Below are 21,642 nucleotides of genomic sequence, written 5' to 3' on the forward strand. Positions count from 1 at the left end.
GAGCTGGGATACACGCAAACATTAGGGTCGTGTAAGCTTCGAGTAGTCACCGTCAGTGTACGGTTTCGAGCATTCAAATTTCAAGGAGCGAAAGAACGAGAGATAACCACAAGCTTATTAGATTAGGGGCCGGCTATAAACTTATGCCTGGCTAGCTACTTCCTATAGACTAATCACTCGTCCCATATTAAGTGACTTTTTACTACATATATCTAGACGTTTTTTGTATAGATACATTTTATATTTAAGCAAATTTGAGTCCGTCTGACCGTGAGAAATATTCTTTCCGACTAAACGGCCAAACCGTTTCCACAGCCATAGTAATGGTTCAGCAGAAAATTTTGTGGTGGGCATTGCTTCCTTTGTTGACACGCACGCTCTCCGGCTTAATTGGAACCGGCGCTCTGGAAGAAAAGAGAGGAAGGCAGGCGGAAGAGGCGAGGTTCGGGGGGCTGCATGCACTCATTTCTGCCGCGAGAAGTCCGAATTGGTCAGGCAAAGGGGTCAGGATTCTTCCGCGAGGGCTTAAATATTCCAGTCGCCGACGGCGTCAACCAACCATTTGTTCGAGAGGGTCGAATAATCGTTCTTAGACGGCCGATGCTTTGGAAAGAGTCGCGCGTGCAACTTCTGCGCTTTAGCTTACTCTCACGAGTGATTCTCTCCCTCTCCCTCTCCGATTTCACCTCCCTATTTCCCCGTCCGATAGTATACTCCAGTATACTGCTGCCACTAGTTAGTGCAGCTTCAGTACTGTTCCTTTTACATCTGCAAGATGGCCCAGGGAAAATAGTAAAGCAGGACTAACGGTAGTTGGGGGGCACTAATCATGTCGTGCAACGTACTACTAGAGTAATGTTTAGGAGTTGTTTGGCAAGAGCAACTGTCGCACGGATGGCATGGATCACAGAAATCAGGCTAAAACTTGAGCAGAGGTCGTAAGAAGGGTAGCTAGTGGAGACTTTTTCTACCTCGCATCTCAAATGAATCCAATAAAGAGCTTCCTCGCATGGACCACGCATGCAACTCTGGTTGCTTACATGGGTAAAGTACTCCTTTGCTGTCTTATCTTTCACTCTGCAAGTTGAAGAACACCGAGGAGGTGTCATTTGATTTAAGACAGGATTGGGCTTGTATTGGCATGCCAAGTTCCTTGAAAAGGGAAAAAATAATGTTGATGTGAGCCGACAAAGGTTTGGCTTCGCTTGAATTTCCGAGACAAGCGCAAGATTTACCTTACACAAAAGTACCGGAAGATTAACCCACTGTCTCACAGAATCGGGAAAATTAGCCACCAAGCCTCCCCACACTTGCTCCAGTAAGCAACCTAAAGATAATTTGTTGACTTCAGTAGGTCGTTAAGCCCAAAGTAAGCAATACCGGCAGCTAATAACGCTGTGTATATTCCATGAATTTCGCACATCTAAGTAGCATTTTTTTTGGAAGGGTCTAAGTAGCAAATGGACTATGCCTTTCCCACTATTAGGTCCTTTTCAGAAGGAAAAACGATCGTTACATATAGATCTGCTGTATCGTGCTAATGGTTCGGTAGCTTCGTTTCCCACGCCATATCTCAAACCGTATCAGCGCGGTTGTATGCGCTCGGTAGCTGTAGTAGAAGGAAAATGTTTTACGCTTGCAAAAGAGAAGAATAGCTTTGTGGACATAGGTCGACATGGCCTCGATCTTCCCTGCTTTAGAAATGTACTGCTCCGACACGGTTTCCTGCATGTGGCTGTGGGCTGTGCTCACGAACCTGGTCCAAGCACACCGGGTGTGTTGATCCAGACCGTCAACACGACGATCCAGCGGCTAAGGATTGCCCGCGTGTTATCGCGTGCGTCCACAGCTTACTCCTGCACAAGCTCCATCAATCCACCCGGAAGCACGGCACCGAATTCGACCTGCAATAGCATATTGGAGAGTCTGAATTCAGTGCATCGACAGGGTAAGGTACGTGTTTTGCACTATGGTTTATCTCTCTCGCTTGTTTCTGTCCTGACGAAGTTCTTCTGCTTGTCACTATCCTCGTGAACTGTCCTCGACGCTTGCTTATCGACGCAACTCAGCAGGCTGGACACAGCAGCGAGACAGAATTGAAAAGATTTCCGGGCTTTATGGGTCGTTGCGGGTACATAAAAAGCTCGCTTTTCTCATTTCGAAGAGGACCCAGATGCAGACTTAACCCCAAGCTTTGGTGACTTGTAACCACAAGGGCACTGTAACTCACGCCTAACTGGCACACTCATATAGTGTGAGACAGTGAGAGGACTCTTCTTTTTACAAAATGGAAGGAGAAAAAAGGTCTCAGCATTAGCAAAGCTAACGCTTTCTTCCGTTCAAGCAACCCCCAATATATTGATAAGCCATAAGGCCCAGAACAATTGGTAACAAGGATGGACTCAAAGTGCATTTTAGCAACAAGCACATTCCAATGCTGGTAATCTGGCCCATCATATCACGATCACAGAATTTGGTTCCATCGAAAGGCATACTAGGACATAGCTGCCAGTATATTGCAGATGGTACATATAGGTACTACACTCGCGAAGGATAGCGCTTGGCCTGCTCACGAACACGATTCTTGTACTCCGGCATATTCTGCAGATGCAGTCCATACACAAACAAACATGGTGTCAAGCGCAAGAAAGCATAACAGGATCTAAACTAAGGAATTGTACCTTCATGTTATGGAATTTGAAGTTAAAAGAAGAAAACCTTTTTATACAGCTCATAGCATCTTTGCTGTGCAGCCGAGTTGGGGTTTGCATCATCGAGTAACTCCTGGATGCCTACCAGAACTTGCTTCACAGTAATTGAAGGCTTCCAACCCTAGAAAAGAGTGGGGTTGGGGTGGAGGTGGAGGTGGGGGGAGGCATCATGAAAGCTCAGTGGGGCTATATTTGTATGGTGTAAAAGAACTGAAAAGAAAGTAACCACTCAGTCAAGACTTACAGAACTCAGGATCGATAGGCATACTAGCCCAGAATCGTAAACATTGACGTGGAAGAATCCTGATGGAAACTTGCAGACGGGAGGGACAGTTGGGTAATCATCGTTGAATTCCAGAGTTAGGGGGAAATATCCACCCTCCCAGTCAGTCTGCAGAAAAACAAATGTAGTACAGTATATAATGTTATTTTATCGCGAGATCAAGCGACGACACATCACACAGATTTGATGTAAAGGAATAGCCTAGTACTATACCATGGACACAGAAAGAACTGAAAACGTATCACAAAAAGTAGTCGCAGCTATCAGATAAGAATACGACAGTATCACAAATGGCAGACAGAAATTTGACAGTAAGGAGTTTTCTGCACCAAGTGTCCATTTGGAAACCAGCATTTCACAGGAAACAGTTCAATTAAGCTCCCACAGGAACTGGACAAGTTCCCACATTCCAAATGGAAATGGGGCTCAACTCTTCTTTCTTGTAGATAGAAGACGCAATGTATGGTTTCATGCACTCATATTCGACGGACTTTGAAGGACTATGGTTTAAGACAGGTAAACAACCAGCACCAACTAAGATTGTTGTTTGAGTGGAATAAAATAGATATGCAAGTTTAGCTGCAACTACTGGACTGTGTTTTGTGATGCAGTACATCTGGACATCACGAACAAATACAGCAGAACACTCAAGTAATTGTCACTTACACACTTTTCTAATCAGTCTTCAGTATGCCCATTGCCCATTTATCTCATTTGATCTCACGTTCCAAGGCAAAAGATAAGTTCAAATAGTATAGCCTTTCAGATTAAGACACTTATTTTATCTGTTCATAGTTCTGTCTTGCAAGGGATCCTAATTACAACCGGATAAGGTCAATTGAAATGCTAAATCCTGCTCATGCTCAAAGTTCAACATAAATACTATGCCAGCTAAATAGAACTCATATTGTCCAATCATTCACTGGCTGGGTTTGACCCCGTGTTTACTTAGTGCCCAAATGTGTTTATTTGACTTACAAATGTATGTTCATGTACATTTTATCATGGACAGTTAAAATGTTCTCTATATTTACTGCACAAATATCCCTATACGTTGATCAATAGACTAAAATCATAGTAAAGAAACTTAATGGATTGACCCCGTGTTTACTTAGTGCCCAAATGTGTTTATTTGACTTACAAATGTATGTTCATGTACATTTTATCATGGACAGTTAAAATGTTCTCTATATTTACTGCACAAATATCCCTATACGTTGATCAATAGACTAAAATCATAGTAAAGAAACTTAATGGACGCCTTGTATATACTGTTCAAATATAGCGTGATACTATCATATGCGGGCAAAGAGTAATCTGAATTTTAAGTTCCTTATGTCAACAAAGAGAGGAAAATCTTACTGGCCACTATAGCACACCGTTTCTCCTGCAGTGCAACATAACTACATAAGCTTAAATTAGTTCTTTTCATCCACATAATCTAATATCTAATTAAAGTAGCAGAAATTCTATGGTCTAGATTTTACAAAAGTTATCGTAGGGCTCAGATTTATCGCAACATAACAGGAAAATATTAAAAAAACATCTTGGTATTAAAACCCAATACGATCTGGCTCAATTAGATCTGGTCCGCTACTTTTTCTTCCTTAAATTCGACTCTCGAGACCTCGCCTCTTTTTGCTCCTTGCAGACCCGAAGGCTTTTCGAGGTTCTGGCTCCCATGGTCTCACACGGCAATCTTGATTGCTGTCATTAGTGCCACCAGCCCGCCGGCGGAGATTCCCACGTGAATCTGGACGGTGAAGCCGGCATGGCACAAATCAATCACCTAATCGTACAAATAGAAATACAGGAACACAGGGGGCTTGGGTAATGATCGAGGTCTTAGCCATGAGATCGGCTTCGGCGGTGCCGCAGTGCGGGCATCGGCCGGCCAGCTCAGGTTCTTAATTACATACATAGAGTCATAGATCATTCAATTTCTCAATTGCTACTTTGTTGATGTATCGCAACAGCGGCTTGGGATTCCTTGAAGGCGGAACAACATGACCTATGCGGGGATAAGATTGGGGGAGAAAGATTAGATAAGGGAAGGGAAGATGTACGTAGATGTGGGCCACCAGCAAACTAATCCCAGCCATCGATGAGCCATCTAGACGAACTATTATTTTCTTAAAATAGGAAACTCGCTAAATACGGGCAATATGCAAAGTGCCTATCAAGCCATACCTGGACGTACCGCCATATCAGATGGCGATACGCGGCCTTTACGTTGTATATGTGCAACCTTTTATAAATCAAATTAAACAAATCTTCATATGAATGATTGAATACTTTAAATCACAAAAAATATATTAGAAAAGTCATACATCCCATGAACCTAATAGATACAAATTGAGCTTTATAAAAAATAATGTTGACAACAGTATCCATATGGATATAATAACTAAAAGATAAAAAAGACCTATACTCTACACAATTGATCGATGCCTCAAAGAAAACTTCTTGAAATATCTAAAATAAAACGCGGCAACACAAATTTAAATGAAACTGGTGGGTGACGGATCACGGATGACATGCGAAAGCTGTCAACCGTCAATCGACAGCGAAGGGAAGTCGAGAGGTGGTGAGAATCGCGGCGGCAGAGCCGGCAGCTGCAAAGAAAGATGAGGATGCGTGCCATCATATCTGGACGATCATATCGGACGCAGATGCACGGCCTACTCTCTTGCTAAACCATATAATGACTACCTAACTTACAATTTAATGTTGTATGAATTTCAACCAATCTAGCTTTCAGAAAATTAAGTGTTTCAGAATATCTATATCAATGCAAAACTATATTTTTGAGGTATAAAAACAAATAAAAAAACAAAAATCAATGAAGAGTTTCACATATAATACATTTAAATTGCATACAAGTGATAAAAAAATCGTTTCATTGTACAAGTCTAGCCGTGCAATCTAGTTTGAATCATACAACAATTTTGCATCAAGCAATGCACAACCTTTGCACCTCCTGAGACCCCCCACCCCCACCCCCCAATGCCTACCACATATTCTTGGACAAATTTCCTCAAGTTTTTGCCCAAATTCAAACCAGAACCATAATCACAATCAGATAAACTGGGTAGTAAGCACACATGTGTCAAGATCGCGAAGCACAGTAGCAGCATAGAAAGGCGAACTAAAAAAAGATAACTGTATTTTCTTACGCCTTGCTTGCCGGGGATGACGCAACGCCAGACCATGAGGTTGACGGACCCATCCGGCAGGGTATCCGGCTTGGCCACGAAGCCCTGCAAGCACCAAGAAGAAGCACCAACTGTCCCCATTAGCACTTGGCAAACCAGAGAAGGAAACAAAATAAAATTGGCCAGGACGCCGAAAGGAGGCAAAGAAAAATAGCTAGGTCGTGGTGCGGGCGCGCACATGGGGGTGGTTCTTGCGCCACGATTTGCGCTCCTCTGCGAGGCGGGCGCGGGCGATGCCTCCAGACGCCATCCAAACTAGGACAGGCGAGCGGTCCTCCGTTCCAGGGTCTCGGTTGCCGCCGCCTCGTTTTCTTCCGAGGACTCCCGTGCGAATGTGGGATGAATCGCTCGGTATAGCGGCGAGGTGTATCCGTGTATTTAGTAGTTTTCCTCTTGCCTCTTCGGTTCCAGGGAGGCTCGGCGATGATTGCGAGTCTATGGGCGACTTGCCCTAGTGCCGCCGAACTGCCGAAGGGACACAGGCCCTGAGTTAAGAAGTGGCTGGATTAAAAGAAGACTTGGCCTGTTCGCTTTTTTTTTTCAGAATAGTTGCGATGTACATGTGCAGCCCAATCCATTTTGTTTGTTGGATCGATAGCGCGGGAGTAATAAAATCACTCGGGCCCAGTTAGAGCCTGTAAAAAAAAACTGTTTTCTCAAAAAAAAAAAAGGGATTCACCTGTTTTCTAAAAAAAAAAATGTGATTGGCCTCCCGTTCAGATTAAAAGTAGAGTACGGAGTACTACTCCCCCGTCCAATAAAAAATATCTCAAGTTTGTCAAAATTTAAATGTATCTAGACATGACTCAGTGACATTCTTTGTTGGACGGAAAAAGTATATTTTTACTTCTTAGACATATTGTCGGCTAACATTTTTGTCTAATTGATACAATTGGAGACTTACCCCTTACTTTTCTTTGAGGCAATATTGCTGTAAGCACACCGCGGTAATGGCCTAGCTAGAGTCATGTATATTAAGCGGCAAATGTCACTGACTATGCCATATTTAAGTCCATAGTTCAAGTTTAAACTCATGTATGTGTCATGCTCTAGTGGCAATGCCATAGTCCATTTTTTATTTTTTATCTATTGTACTATCATCACTGTTTAGGGTGGTTGATTCGAATGTAAAGGATGCATTTCGTCATGTTAGCTATGGCGGGTTTCGTGCCAACGGTTGCCTGGTGTGGTCTCTTTCGCCACTCCGCATGATGACTTTGGTATTGGTATCAACTTCGATTGTGTTGCACAAGTCAAACCTAGCTTTGCGCGTCGCAGGATGCGAGGACAAGGACGATTAACTTTTTTCTTGCGATCGAAGGGCAATTAACCTTTCACTGTAAAGAAATAGATTTGCTATTTGTCAGCTCTGGCCTTAACGCCATACATTTTTTTAGTGTAATTACGTCGAGATATACGTCGAGATATGCGTAACTAATCATAAAGTTACAAGTAATTGCCATCATCGTCAACCTAGATCAGTCAACTTGGATCAAGTCATTACTAATATTTCTTTTTACAAAGATTGACGTATTTACATGGTTTTGTTAAATGACTTTGACCAAAAATAGTTTTATTTGTGTGTAATTTATATGACAGAAAATGAGAATTAGCGAGAAGAACTTTTGAAGACGAATCTGCTGATATAAATTTTACATCTTAAAAACACATAATACTGAAATAATTATTGGTCATAGTCTTGCCTTAACGAAACCAAATACATCAAGTTTGTGAAAAAACAAAGGAAGCACTGCTTCACTGTTAATCTTAATTACCTCCATTATTTCGAGACGGCAGTATTTATAACAGATACAAAGAATATCAATAGAAAAAATAATCGAATTTAACTAATCCTTTGTTCCAATCTGGACTTGTGCGTCGTCACAACGTGGCACGGTACTCGCCCTCCAGCTCGTCCGGCGTGGTGCGCGACCCAGACGCCGACGGCGCGCGGACGAGGCCGACCATGGACACGCGCAGCGCCTCCTCCTCGTAGGCCCGCCGCTCCATCTCCGCCATCTCCGACTTGCGCCGCCGCACGCTGAGCATCGCCACGAGCACGAGCCCCAGCAGCACCGTGCCGCCCGCGCCCAGCGCCGCGCCGAACAGCGCCAGCTTCCACTTGCTCGCTTCCCCGACGGCCTCCTGATCCGCCGCCCCGTCGCCGTCGCCGACCCCGCCCAGGACGAGCGCCACGTGGCCCTGGTCCAGCACGTGGCAGACGTTGCTCCCGCCCTGCACGCGCACGCCCGTCACGGCGACGCTCCCGTTCCGCGCCACGGCCATGCACAGCGGCACGACCCCTGGCTGGAGCGCCGGCACCGCCATGGAGAAGTTGACCAGGATGGCCGTTTCAGCCGTGGCGAGCACCTCGAGGGACGCCGCGGACGCGGCGTCTATGCCGTAGAACATGAGCCCGAGCACGGGCGAGGCGATGCGGTACCCGCCGCTGCTCGCCGCGTAGTCCTCGTAGACGGCCGAGAGGTTCCGCAGGTTGACGCGCACGGCGAGGACGTGGTGCGCGTCCGGGGCGCGGTCACCGCGGCGCGTGACGACGAGGACTCCCGGGGGCACGGAGAACTCGCCGAACCCGCGGAAGCCGTGCCTCGCGAGGCTGCCTGCCCGGAGCCTCGACACGCCGGCCTCGATGGGAGCGAGGCTCCCCGGGAGCGAGAGCGGGTACGTGGCGCCCGTCCTGATCCTGTGCGAATTCCGCTTGTCGTTGTACCACTCCTCTGCGGCCTCCATGACCACGTCGTCGATCAGGGCGGCGTCCTGCAGCTGCAGCGCGTCGCATAGCAACAATGGCGGCGCGAGCGTGACGACGACGGCCGTGGCGAGCATCAGCAGGACGAGAGCTTCGCGGCTCGGGCCAGTTGTCATGCTGGCTGGGAATACCAGGAGCAGAGTAAGACAGTTGGGACGACACGGGGACATTTTTGTTGGGGAAGCAAAACCGAGCATGATGGCGAAGGGCAAAGCGAAGCGATCACTGTGTAAATGGCATCGCATGACTGCATTGGCAACGGTCGCATTGTATTCTTTGGTTCTTGATCTTATGGCTTGTGAGTGAAGCATTGGCCGCTGGCTGGAGCAACATGGCTAGGGCTGATACAAGTTGATGGGGAGGATGATGTAGGTAGATCGGTGCGACTTATTATTACGGGCAAATGTACGTAGTGGAGTGGTTTGCCCCTTTGCCGTTTGCTGCTGGGATAGGATCGCCGAACAGTGTGTTAGCTAGGCGCCTTGTAGGGTTGGTGATTAGCCCCGGTGGTGAGGGGGCAGTAAAGCTCGCAACTTGCGAGACATGGATTGGTGACGAAGGTTCTTCGCCTGCCAAAAGGAGAATAATCATGGTGGTCTAGTTCTAGCAGCTGAGTTGCTTCTCTGCCGTTTGTCAAAACTCAAAAGATACCTTTTCTAGGAAACTACTGCACAGGCTCTTCTCCGTGCAAAAGCGTGATCGACTGATCATCTTTTGCGCTAGGAAAGATAGAGCCCTTCCACGCTCCACAGGATGAAACATATGTTCTTCGTTCAGAAGATTGTGCTCAGGCAGATTGGTCATTCTGAAGCATTGTTTATGGTTTTATTCTAGATCGATCACGCCCCTGGAATGGATTAAATTGATTGTCTGATGCAGAGTATGTATACAATTTTATACTTAAACAGGACCTGCTTGCATACCATCGTGCGATGCAATTAAGCATGTCTTGCAGTACGTACTGTAGGACTGTCTACGTACAAGGTAACTGAAAATTCTTCAGAACCGTTGGCCCAAGAGCTTCATTCTACCGCACCGATTCAGCGGCAACAATTCCACTTCTCGCAAAATACGCTCCTCACTTATCAACGCTGTCGGTCCTGATCTGGAAAATCTTCCGCACACACTACTGTTTCTGCAGGTTTTGCTGTCAGTTTCAGACTTTTTTTTTGAAATGGGTCAGTTTCAGACTTGGAGGAATGGCTCAATCGCCTCTGTAGGCAAGAAGCTCTTCGCGCTTCTCCTCAATTTGCTATGGTTGAAATGATTGCGCGGGCATCGGCGTGCTCAGAGCAACATTAGGCTTGCGTACTCTCTTGTCCATGGTGTGTCTCCTCGATCCATATGGCGACATAATTGGAGGCCCAAGCGCGCATTATTACAGAGCATCACAGCCATCAAGCGCTAACACCCTGTAAAAAAAATCAAGAGCTAACACATGGTTAAAAAGGTTGTTTCCGTCCCTCAAACCAAAAAAAGAGATTGTCTTCGTGAATGGACGCCTGGATCGGGTGAATCCGCGGATGGAGCATTGATCTTAAATCAGACTGGGCAACTTGTCCTGCAGTTTTTCATTTTTCGTTATGAACTCAGCAATTGCTGATTTTCCCTGCAAGCTTTTAACTTACTTCCGCACTTTACTTGGCTCCTCCGTTGTTTTCCCTGGTTGTGAACTTGTTTGATTCTAGAACGACATGGGGTAGATGTTTACAAGAACAAAAACATGGTAAGCAGCCCTAGAGAACTAGTACATGCTAGGTAGTCCTTCCTAGGTAAGAGAAGGTTTCCTTCCTTTTCTCTCATTCAGCGTAAGCAGATATGGAAATCCAACACCATTAATTTGCAAAATATTTCTTTTCTTATATCTTAGTAACAAAGACTATCTGTAGTCTAACAGACAAACAAAAATTGTGACTTTTCTCTCATCCAACTCAACAAGACAATAACAAATTAGTTTAAAATAAAAGAGAAGGTTTCCTTCCTTTTCTATCATTCAACAGAGCAGATACAGAATAAAAAACATTAATTTGCAAAATATATCTTTGCTCATATATTACGTTCCATAATTAATTCTTGTCGAAATATTATGGAACGGAGGGAGCAGCAAACAAAAGATTTTCTTGCTTTTCTGTCATCCAACTCAGGGAGGAAATAACAAATTAGTTTTTCTTATCACATAAGTGCACAATTTATTCGTTTGCTCACTATTCTACTGTTTTTAGAGGATTAATAATTTCTACGGTGACGAGACACTGTTACAGTGCCACCTACTACTTGTTTTTTTTAGTGAAGCCACCTTTTTTTAAGGGAAATTGAGCGAAGCCACCTACTTCTACTACTACGCCTCGGCCTCGGCGACAGATCCGGCCCAGCCGGTGCTACCAAGGCCCAGAATGGATGCTCGTGGTGGAAGCCCACAGCGCTGGAACAGGACACCTGATGCTCGTAATTGCATCAGGTTTTTGACCTCCTCCTGATTCCTGAACCCGAACGGAATCCTTCCTCCGAAATTCGTCTTCCCGTGTACGAGTCCTAAAACGAGAGCACTGGATTGTAACAGATACGTGCTGCGACGAGCAGAAAACGACCTGCAACCTAGCGATAGAATGCAAGTCTATAAGATAAAAGTCGTGTACGATCTTCTTTCTTTTTGCACGACTGGGTCAGGTACAGTCGTACAGACATTAAAGCACGATGCCTGAACCTGAAAGATATCCGAATGCAGCTACGGCTTTAAATCATTCGAAACGACCATAATTCTTTTTCGAACTTGAGCAGCTAGCACGTTCAAAAGGAACACAAAACGGGTAGCCGGACTTGATTTAATCAAGTACTCGTTTCATTGCATAATTCTTGTCGAAATTTTACATGTATCTAAACATTTTTTAGTAATAGACACGTTCATTTTTTAGCAAATAATTGTGGAACGGAGGCCTCCGTATGTGTGGTAAATTGCGATAATGTTGGTCCATGGACCCAACTATATGTAGTACCACATCCGTTTCATAATTCTTGACACAATGTTGTCTAGATGCATTTTAGTGCGCAGGTTCACTTATTTTAGAAAGAATTTGCGTCAAAAATTACGGAACGGAAGGAGTATTTTAAATTACCACCTTACATCGTATAATGACAGTTAGGTATACATCAATCCCATGCAGTTGAAGCTGAACAATGCTTGATCAGTACCGAAATCCAGAACACTGTATATCGGGCTTGACGGGTGCAGGGAAACACATTGGCAGCCCATCTCAATCGGGCAGTCGCCCAATCTTTATTGCGATCGATCATTTCTTTCTGTTCCGTAAACACGGTACAACAAACCGTGTGGCTATCCGATTTCTCAACGCTAATTTCTCGTGCGCCCGTTGATCATCACGGATTCACAGGTACTGACTGCTGGGGGGCCTTGATCACAGCGAGCTCGCGGTTGGGCTGCACCCATCCGTCACCAGCACCTGACAAGTGGCGGCTGCTAGCTGAAATGACAAAGCTGTCCCCGGCCCGCAAACCACGCTTGTTTACCGTGGCAGCCCGAGAGAGAGAGGGCTAGCCGAATCGCACCCTGGCAAGCAGACCCCAGCTGCGCCGACGCTGACGGGGCAGCAGGCTGGAGCGGCACAGCGGGCACGTGGCCTCGCCAACGTCGATCCACTGGTCGATGCAGCCCGTGTGGAAGGCGTGGGCGCAGTTGCCCAGCCGCCTCACCTCGTCCGTCATCTCCAGCCGCTCCAGGCACACCCTGCACGTCGTGGTCGCCGCCTGATCATCGTCGTCGTGGTCGCCGTGGCGACTCATCGTCTTCGTGGGCCGCCGATCATCGGCCGCCTCTGCAGCGAGGTGCGCGAGGAACTCGACCGACGGGAGCAGCTGCTTCACGGTCTCGGGAGGCAGGCTGTCCCGCGCGGGGGCGCGGCGGCGTTGGCCGTTGATGAGCGGCGGGTCGTCGTCGGGGGTGTAGGGGAACTCGTAGAGGCCGAGGAGGCAGAGCACGAGCACGAAGGCCAGCGCCGTGGCGTGGATGAACCTGAACACGGCCACGATGGGCCGGGGCACCGCGTTGCAGTAGCACACCAGCGGGAAGGTCATCGCAGCGCCCTGCGACACGGGAGGAAAACACCGCAGGAGCGCGAGCAAACGATGAAGGGCGTGCTTTGGTGCGTGCGTTTCGGATTCAGGAGGAGAGTGGGTACGCGGTCGAGCGCGGGGCAACAGAGCTCCGGAAAAGACCGAAGGGAAAACGTGGCTCGTTTTATCGTGTTTCGCGAGCGCGCGCGCGTGTACCGTCCAAGGAAAAGGACCGGCTCCGGGAAAAGGTTTGCCGTTGCGGCGTGCCTGTCGCGCGTTCTAGAATTTTTCGTGCGTTCGCGGCCGGGGCCGGCCGGACGACTTCCATGTCACGTTCGTGCAATCATGCATGGTGATGTGTAAAAGGAAAGTGGTGCATCGCGTGGCTAGAACGCCTGCCTTGTTTGATTGTTTCCCTGTGGGACTTGGAGACCGCCGCGCTCCTGTACTGTCTTCACGAGTTCGGCGTGATCCGGATTTTGACATGTCGTGCGCGCAATGTCACTCAAGTTTGGCGGCCTCTGCCGGCAACATTTGACAAGTTAATGTCGTGGATGTGACAACGCAAAGCCGTTTACAAAAAATAAAATAAAAAACAGAAGATATATATTCGTCTATGTCACAATACAATATAGGCTTTGCTCGTTGCCGGCATAATGAACACACACACGCAAAAAAAACAGTACTGCAGAGTTCACTAGACAGACAAAATGTGTAGATGAGGATTGAGTAGTTCATACCTTTTGTACAGGAAAACGAAGTGGTTCAAGATAAGCTGTCCAATCACGATTCGATTCATACAGACATGAATCCACAGTTAGGGAAGAAGTCGACACGATGGCTACATCGAGCCAGCCCAATAAATTCAGCACATAGGTGCAAAGAAAATCGATTCCAGGAAAAAAAAAATGCAGTCCCTACTCGCGCATTGTCATATTCTCCTCTTTGTTGTACCTCGTTATTAAATTGTACAGATTTTTTTTTCTGGATTTGCCATTAATTCTCAAATAGGACTGTCGAAGTGCAGGTGGCCGAAAATTATGGAAGTGTAACTGCACAAAAAGAACATGTGGTTGCACCAAATGCAAAATTAGAAATGCAATCACAATGAATACGAACTAAAAAAAGTGCAATTTGAATAAACATTGACACTTCGGAACAAAAAGATTTAAATGCATCCAAAGTCAAGTATTGCGAGGGAGCCAGGGTAATCCTAAGACCATGAAAATGTAAGCTTAAATCCTAAAAGTACACTAAACAAGGGTAATCTTAATACTATCAATATGATATCGACACTCGTATTAACGTTTAGATTGCAAGCTAGTGGTTTGGTTTTCTTTGTAGCGACTTTTAGTTAGTACATATTTGGCTCGGTAGTTGCTTGTATATGATGTAGTCAGGGTGTCTCGTGTATCCATAAATAGATAATAAAATTGAGAGGCCGTAAAGATCCCCATTCAGTCATCGACAGGTGCTCTGCGGATGTCAATCTTTGCACACACAGATGTACCTCCTTATCGACAAAAAGTATTATGAACGACTGGGCCATTATGCTATCTCATTTAGCGCAAAGGCTTTAATTTTGCTGTAAATCTTGTACATTCTCCCTCGTTCCTACTGTAAAGTTCTTTGTTTCTTTTAATAAAAGTTGTGCAGGCTGACTTTCACCCGCCGTAGTTCGGGTAAAAAAAATATCGGTCACCCAATGCAGTATGTTGCATTCCGTGGTGTTCAAATAAATATTGACTTACCACTAAGTGGAACACAACCTACGTGGGTCGTAAGCCTTTTCGCTATTTCAATGATACTCCCTCCGTTTCATAATTCTTGTTGAAATATTACATGTATCTAGTCGCTTTTTAGAGTAGATACATCCATTTTTGAGTAAATTTGAGACAAGAATTAAAATTTAGATGTTAAGTATAAGAGCTAATGAGTTAAATAATTCTTATGTCATGGCTTAACGCGTGGTGTCCTGATGCAGAACCCGTATTGTGTTTGTACAGGCTTTGAATTACTTTAATGTTTCACCACTAGTCCATCAAAAATATCACTTAGTTAAACTTGACTGTTAATATAAAATATAATGGTGTAGAATAGTTTGGATGACGCGGACATGGTTGCTTGCCTGGGGACCCTGGTATTGATTACAGATATACGAGTATAGTTGAATTTATTAAGAGTACATCATTTTTAGTACGGAATTTCTATTGGGCGAACGTTCACTCTTTAGTTTCTCGGAGTGAATGATCTGCTCACCATTCTACTGTAGGGTCATGCCTGAGATCGCGCCACGTGTCTTGTGGGGTGATAACTTTAGTTCTGTGGCGTTGCAACTTTAGCTCTGTCAGGTAGCAAATTTTGGTCTGTGAAGGTGACAAATTTAGTTCTGTGCGGGTCGCAACTATACCTTGTTGCGCCAGAAGGTTAGGGAGCAAATGTTTAATTACGTGTGGGTGGCAACTTAAGATATGTGGGGATGTCAACTTTACCCGTCACGCCGGAAGACCAAGTAGCGAACGTTCGCTCCTTATTCCATACCTTTTAAGCATGGTTTCACTATTATATGAATCGAATTCTTGGATAACTCTCCCATTCATCAAGACATAGAGCAAACAAAAGACGAGGAACTTATCATTTGGCAGAAAAGTTGGCGTGCAACGCCTGCAAGGAAAAACATTCGAGGGCGTGAAGTCAGCGTGACAAGACGTACCAAAACGACCATTCTACTGTTTTTTTTCCGAGGAAAAACCAATCTATGAGTACGCAGTAGAAAGTTTTACAACAAAAATACTACTTCCTCTGTTTGTAAATGCTTGTCAACAAGTATTTAGGAACGGAAGAAGTAATTATGCGAAGTGGCCGTGTAACGTATATTGCTTCTTCTCCATGTACTCCATTGAGGCGATTGGGATTGTTTCTTCGATCCTCAACCTCTAAAAGCAATCAAAAGTTCAAGACGCGTGTGGCACTGCTTCTGGCCACCCACCCCACGCCGGTGGCAGCGTCGGCGTGCGGCATAGCGGGCAGGTCCCTGCGCCGTCGCCCTCCCCGCTCGCGAACCAAGAATCGATGCACGCGGCGTGGAAAGCGTGCGAGCAGCTGCACAGCTCCGTGACCCGCTGCTGCTGGCACCCTCCGGCTTCCTGCAGCGGCGCCAAGCAAATCGCGCAGACGGCCTCTCTCCCCTCGTCGTCGTCGGCTCCCTTGTATTCTTCTGACGCTTCTGCCGCCAGCCCAATCCGCCGTCGCCTGTACTGCGGCACGGCCGTCGACGAGTACCGCTTCGAGCTAGGCTCCCGAAACGCCGCCTCCATGAGGCGCTCCATGGCACCTGTACAGTCGACGAGCTCAGCCCAGGGCTGCCCGGGCAGCGTCTCGTCGGGGCACGAGAGGACGCCGAGGCGGTCCAGGACGACGGCCGCGAGGAAGCGGACGCAGTCGAGGAGGTGGAGGAGGAGCCGGAGCTTTCGTCGCAGCGCAACAAGGTCGTAGCCGTGATCACTGCAGGGATGGGCCATGATGGTAGTAAACGCTTGATCGAGTACTACTCTCTCTCGTTGATATGGTTGGCTGCGCAAGCTAAGCTTCGTTATAGACGTCTTTATAAATCGCCATTGAGCAATTGGGAAAGTACGTTTGGTACTGTGGTGCATCAGGAAGGTTGCGAGTTGGGTGGCTGTCAATTTGACAGTTGGGCACCCGTTTTGCGTGACCACGTTTCCAGCCAAGTGTTCTCTGCTCCACCTAAAAAATGTGTTCTATGCACACCACGCGTCCTTAATTTGCCCCACCCAAAACAAAATGGCACCTCTCATCTGCTTTCTACAACACTTGATCTAAGTCAAACTTTTACGATTTAATCTATACGAAAAAAAATCAACATCTATAATATCAAAACAATACCGGTATGTCAGCCATAAAATATATATATTTCCATGATGTGTTTATCTAGTATTATGAATATTGGTGTTTCATCAATAACATGAATAGATTTTATGAAATTTGACTTAGGGCAAAAATCATGACCTTTTGGCCAAGGTAGCTTGATCAACGGAGGTTGGACCTGAAATACTCGGTGTCATTTCTGCAGCGGGAAAGGAAATTAGCTCCTGGAAGAACGAAATGGATCGTGTAAAGTTTTTGGTTGCCTCACGCCACGTACAAACGAAAGGTTAACCATCGGCACGGTCCAGAGTGCATACTCATCATACGTCTCAAGGTATTTGTGATTATATTATCCAACTATGAATGACGACACTTAATAGTACTGCTTACGGCTAATATAATTTGAAATCTCAAATCCGAATTCAATACTGAGAAATCTCAGATCCCAATTCAATATTGTATAGTCATCGGCTCAAGGAGGGAATATTTAGTTTGATAAACACAAAAGGACAGATGTGGCACTGGTTAATCAATGGCCGTGGACCGGTTCACTGTACAAATTGAATTAGCTAGTATTCAGAGCTACATTTGTTTTTTTTCTATGGTTGTGTATCAAACATAAATTTTAAATTTTAAGACATGATCATGTCCATGTCTATTCTTAAGGGAAAACTGTAGACTATATATGGGTTGTATAGGTAGGAACCCAAGTTCATGTTCATGAAGATTTAAAACAAGAACGTGAGATTGTGCAACCATTCCCCAGACAACTGACAAGTGAGCACTTCATCGAATAAATTACCACGGACTTTTTTTGTGGAGTTTCCAGACTTGAAGTACAGGCAATTTACTACCCCCCTCCGTTCCTAAAAAATCACTGCTACAAAGTATTTAGCGTTTTTTATGCAACATCCGACACCGACAGAACTTAAAAAATCACTGCTGGCAGCCAATATATTTTCTTTTTATTGAAGAAAGAGAGGAACTATGCCGTTCGTATATATATACTAAACTAGCTGAAATTCTCGTGTGTTGCAACGTAACAACAAAATAACATGATACATTCAAAAACATGCATCAAAACCTCTCTTTGCTCTTCTTTAACAATCACCAAATATCTCTTTAAAAAAGCTTTCTTCCGAAGATTGTGTCTCTATACTCTAGTTTTTCAAAATAAAACAATGCACTTCTTTCTGAAAATTATATAACATCACCCGGTCAAAGAAGTTTTGAGACGGAATCACTTAATTTTTTAGTTTTCTCTCTATCTCACTTCACCCGTTAAAACAAAAAGTTAGAAGGGGCAACAAATTTATGTTTTAGTAGCTGGATGTTCGTTTATGAGTATAGACATTTGATTATTTTGTTGAGTATGCCTATTCTGATTTTGTTGGTTTTCTGAAAGAGCTTATCAATATTAGATTAAATCAAGCCTAATGAATAAACTAGCAGTGCATGTGTAAATGTTTTCCAATTATTTGCTCGAGTTGTTCGGCGGATCTAGCTTGTGGGCAGTTCAGATGACTTGACATCGTTGGCCTCTCGGTTATCTGTCTGCTCATAGTCCTGTCTCTGTGTGGCGGCTGGAGTCCGTCTTATATGACCGGCAAGTATTAAATGTGGCAACTCGCCCGCGGATATCCGACCCAAATAAGTAGGATAAGGGTCGACATTTACGCCCATGGGCATACCCGATGGCTCGCCCGATTAGTCATGGGTAGGGTATGGGTATAGGTTTATACCCTTGGATACCCGATGGCTCGCCCAATTAATATTTTAATTAAATAAATATTATTTTTATTATATAATATGTGGACTCTTTGATTTTTTTTTAGCAAAATGTGGATTCTTTGATGCAATAAGGATTAACGGATGAACCCTGCTGTAAAAACATAAATAAAGACCAACTGCAAAATTGGCCCAGTAGCCCATGACTTGATGACCCATCAACCTGGCCTGTTTGGTCATGTCTCTCTCGCTCAGTCTCTCGCTCAGTCACGCTCACAGAAGAAAGGCATCGAGGCGCTTTCTCCCATCTCCCATTCTACACTCGGGCATCATCTTTCGTTCTCTCTACTATGCTCTAGACGCCGCCACCATTCTCTCTCTCACAGTCTATCTCATCAGCTTTTTCTAACAATTCGCCATCTCCTCGTGTAATTTAGCCATAGGAGGAGACGGTTGTGGCTGGGAAACAAAAGAGGGGACCAGCCGTGGCCGCGTCTGGGAGACAGAGGGGACGGCCGTGGCTTCGATTCCTTGCCCGATAAGTGCCCGATCAGGTCTCATCTTCCGACTCCCGTAGTGTTTCAGTGGAGCGATCTTTTTCTAGTCAGATTCGGAGTTGTTGCCCGACTGTCGTAACGATCCCGCTGGTGATGGATTCCTTGCGGAGTTCCAGTCCAATTCGGTGCAGGTAATGGGCTAGCCAGGTTAGTAGGCGTAATATACATGCAATTTTGGGGGACCCATAATTTTTTTGGAAAGTTTAGCAGACGACGGTGAAAGGAACGGTCCGTATTTTTTAGATAGGTATAGAAAAACAAATTCTCACAGAGAAAAAGCAAAGGATAGAGTAATTGGGCTGAAAAAATGTAATCATCTTAGTCAACCATCCAAAGTTAAAGGCTAGTTCGTGCAGCTTGGACAGCCCAGCAGGATAGAGTAAATTTTTATTTTTTATTTGAGAATAAAAGGATACAGTAATTGCTCCGCCGATTCTACGACCCTCAGAGCCCAGCCCGTTCTGCAGTGAGTAGCTTTTAGGGAAAGTACAGCCCATTCAAACGAACTAGTATTACCGGCCAGCAGGCCGGGCTTCGTAAGCCGGGAACAATACGAACCTGCTCCGCAGCATCGGCCTCAAGTGGCGTTGTGGATGGGCCTGGCATGCTCAAACGGACGTCGGCGGTGTTCAAGTCTCCGTGGCCGAAGTCGTGCGGTACGTGCATGCTGGGCCTGACGCCGGAACAATGAAACATAGCGATAACGTGAGCTGAATGTGAGATGGCCGCGTTGCCAAGGCTGGAAATGCCCAAGCTACACGGCGACCTGTATTATAGCACAGCACGTAGTATGTTGTGGCTGGGGACCCGGTCTGTATATGCATCCGGAAAACATTGGCTCTCATACGTTCAGTGATAACGGACAGACCAACGTGTGCGACGGGAGTACGCGACGACCCGTCCACGCAGCAGACACCTGAAAATTCTGCGACGGCTACGTCGTCCAGGACCTCGCCGTCCGGCGTACGCACACCGCCAAGCCCCTCAGCTTCACGAGGTCTTGTCTTTGTCCTGTTTTATTCTGGGGACGTGTTTCAAGGGAGATCGGAGACGATGTGCAGTTTGAGTTGGACGGACTAACAATACTTATAGAGGAGCAGTACGGCACTTCACTTGTCTTAATTTCTCGATTTGGTCCGCGTCAACGGATCGATAGCCAGGTCAAGACGCCATATATATCATCATCTCCCTCGGGGAAAACAGAGAGTTCCAAGACGCCGTCCTGTTTCGTGCCTGCACGCGGACATATGCTATTTTAGGAGCCCCATTACCCCATTAGCTAGCTCACAGTAGCCCGAAGACGACGACGGAGTTTGGTGACTTTGATCTGGTCTCGCCTAGTACGTACAGATGTGGATGGCGACCTCCGGAATTACATTGCCCAAGTGGTGAAGCGAGAGGGGATGCACTTGCGTACGTACTCATCATCTCCAAGACGCCAATCGGATAGTCGTCACGGTGAAACATGCAGATTAATTAGCTCACTCTCGCTAGATTTTTTTGGTTTTGGCTTCCACAGTTGCTATATTCACCACTCATATCTTATTCCTCGGAGTAAATTCAGAAATCCACATTTTTTGGTACAGTTGCCTCACCGCACCAGTTTTCGATAATTTGCCCGCAGAATCACACTTTTTCGGTCAGTCTGTCTCAAATAGCTCGAAACACAGGTTTAAACCTGTTACATGGGATTCCTGACAGGTGGACCCCACTTTACAAGCAGCCCGGCTGAGGAGATGGCACCAAACGTGGAGAGAAGAGCATGATGGCGGCAGAGATCCGAGCGACGTGCGGTGAGAGGACCTCATCGCCGAGACCGCGGCGCAGCGACGAAGTCATCATAAAGCTCCGTGGAGGCGGAGGAGGTCGTAGGGCATTGTCGACGGCAAGGTAGTGGCGCCCGAGATTGCTCCGCGGCACGGAGGGCTCACGCGAGGGCGTCATTGTGCTGCTCCCAAACACGGCAATAAGACGCGAGAGAAGGAATGGGTCTTGCAGGCGACGGGCGGCGGGGCATGCCAGAGAGGATGTGGCATGAGCGACAAATGGGAGCGGAGACAAGGAGAAGAGCATATCGAGACACGTGGCACCTTATAGGTGGGGCGCGCCTGTAAGAAATACCATCAAACAGCCTAATCAGTGAGTTTTAGGCTATTTGAGACATACTGACCGAAACAGTGTGTTTCTGTGGGCAAATTAACGAAAACTGGGGCTCGGGGAGACGTCTGGCCTAAAAAGCGTGATTCTCTGAAATTTACTCTATTCCTGCGCGCGGCGACTATAGATGTACTTTTTCGGGATTAACATTAACCTAATAAGAAATTAAATCGTTTGTATTCTGGGCATAACGCAGATAAGAATTTTGGGTGTGCTCATATAACTCCATCACTTCATGGACCATACGCGGACGCGCTTAGGCACACGG

The 21,642-nt window shown here is 46.0% G+C and overlaps 4 protein-coding genes across 5 annotated transcripts; all 4 read right to left on the minus strand.

Annotated features, from left to right (window-relative positions):
- Window positions 1-2,132: 2,132 nt before the first annotated feature.
- LOC100838858 (SUMO-conjugating enzyme SCE1) lies at window positions 2,133-6,684 on the minus strand. 2 transcript variants are annotated; one of them, XM_003580330.4, is made up of 5 exons: window positions 6,388-6,684; window positions 6,171-6,254; window positions 2,956-3,102; window positions 2,719-2,832; window positions 2,258-2,601 (listed from the first exon to the last, which is right to left on the minus strand). In XM_003580330.4, exons 1-5 carry the CDS (start codon window positions 6,457-6,459, stop codon window positions 2,539-2,541), a joined length of 480 nt encoding a protein of 159 aa, XP_003580378.1. In that variant the 5' UTR covers window positions 6,460-6,684; the 3' UTR covers window positions 2,258-2,538. The 2 variants fall into 2 exon arrangements, with proteins under 2 accessions (XP_010240304.1, XP_003580378.1); XM_010242002.2 differs by having other exon boundaries at window positions 2,133-2,601; window positions 6,171-6,389.
- A 1,198-nt stretch (window positions 6,685-7,882) lies between these two features.
- On the minus strand, window positions 7,883-9,426 carry LOC100844541. The gene has a single exon (XM_010228927.3). It carries the CDS (start codon window positions 9,285-9,287, stop codon window positions 8,091-8,093), a length of 1,197 nt encoding a protein of 398 aa, XP_010227229.2. The 5' UTR covers window positions 9,288-9,426; the 3' UTR covers window positions 7,883-8,090.
- A 2,628-nt stretch (window positions 9,427-12,054) lies between these two features.
- Window positions 12,055-13,229, minus strand: LOC100844850 (RING-H2 finger protein ATL63). Its single transcript, XM_003581515.4, has one exon. The coding sequence runs from the start codon at window positions 13,063-13,065 to the stop codon at window positions 12,526-12,528; it is 540 nt and encodes a 179-aa protein (XP_003581563.1). The 5' UTR covers window positions 13,066-13,229; the 3' UTR covers window positions 12,055-12,525.
- Window positions 13,230-15,651: 2,422 nt separating this feature from the next.
- Window positions 15,652-16,712, minus strand: LOC104585408 (putative RING-H2 finger protein ATL50). Its single transcript, XM_010242004.3, has one exon. The coding sequence runs from the start codon at window positions 16,698-16,700 to the stop codon at window positions 15,999-16,001; it is 702 nt and encodes a 233-aa protein (XP_010240306.2). The 5' UTR covers window positions 16,701-16,712; the 3' UTR covers window positions 15,652-15,998.
- Between the last annotated feature and the right edge of the window lie 4,930 nt (window positions 16,713-21,642).

Source organism: Brachypodium distachyon, chromosome 5 (assembly GCF_000005505.3).
Source record: "Brachypodium distachyon strain Bd21 chromosome 5, Brachypodium_distachyon_v3.0, whole genome shotgun sequence".
Taxonomy (NCBI): domain Eukaryota; kingdom Viridiplantae; phylum Streptophyta; class Magnoliopsida; order Poales; family Poaceae; genus Brachypodium; species Brachypodium distachyon.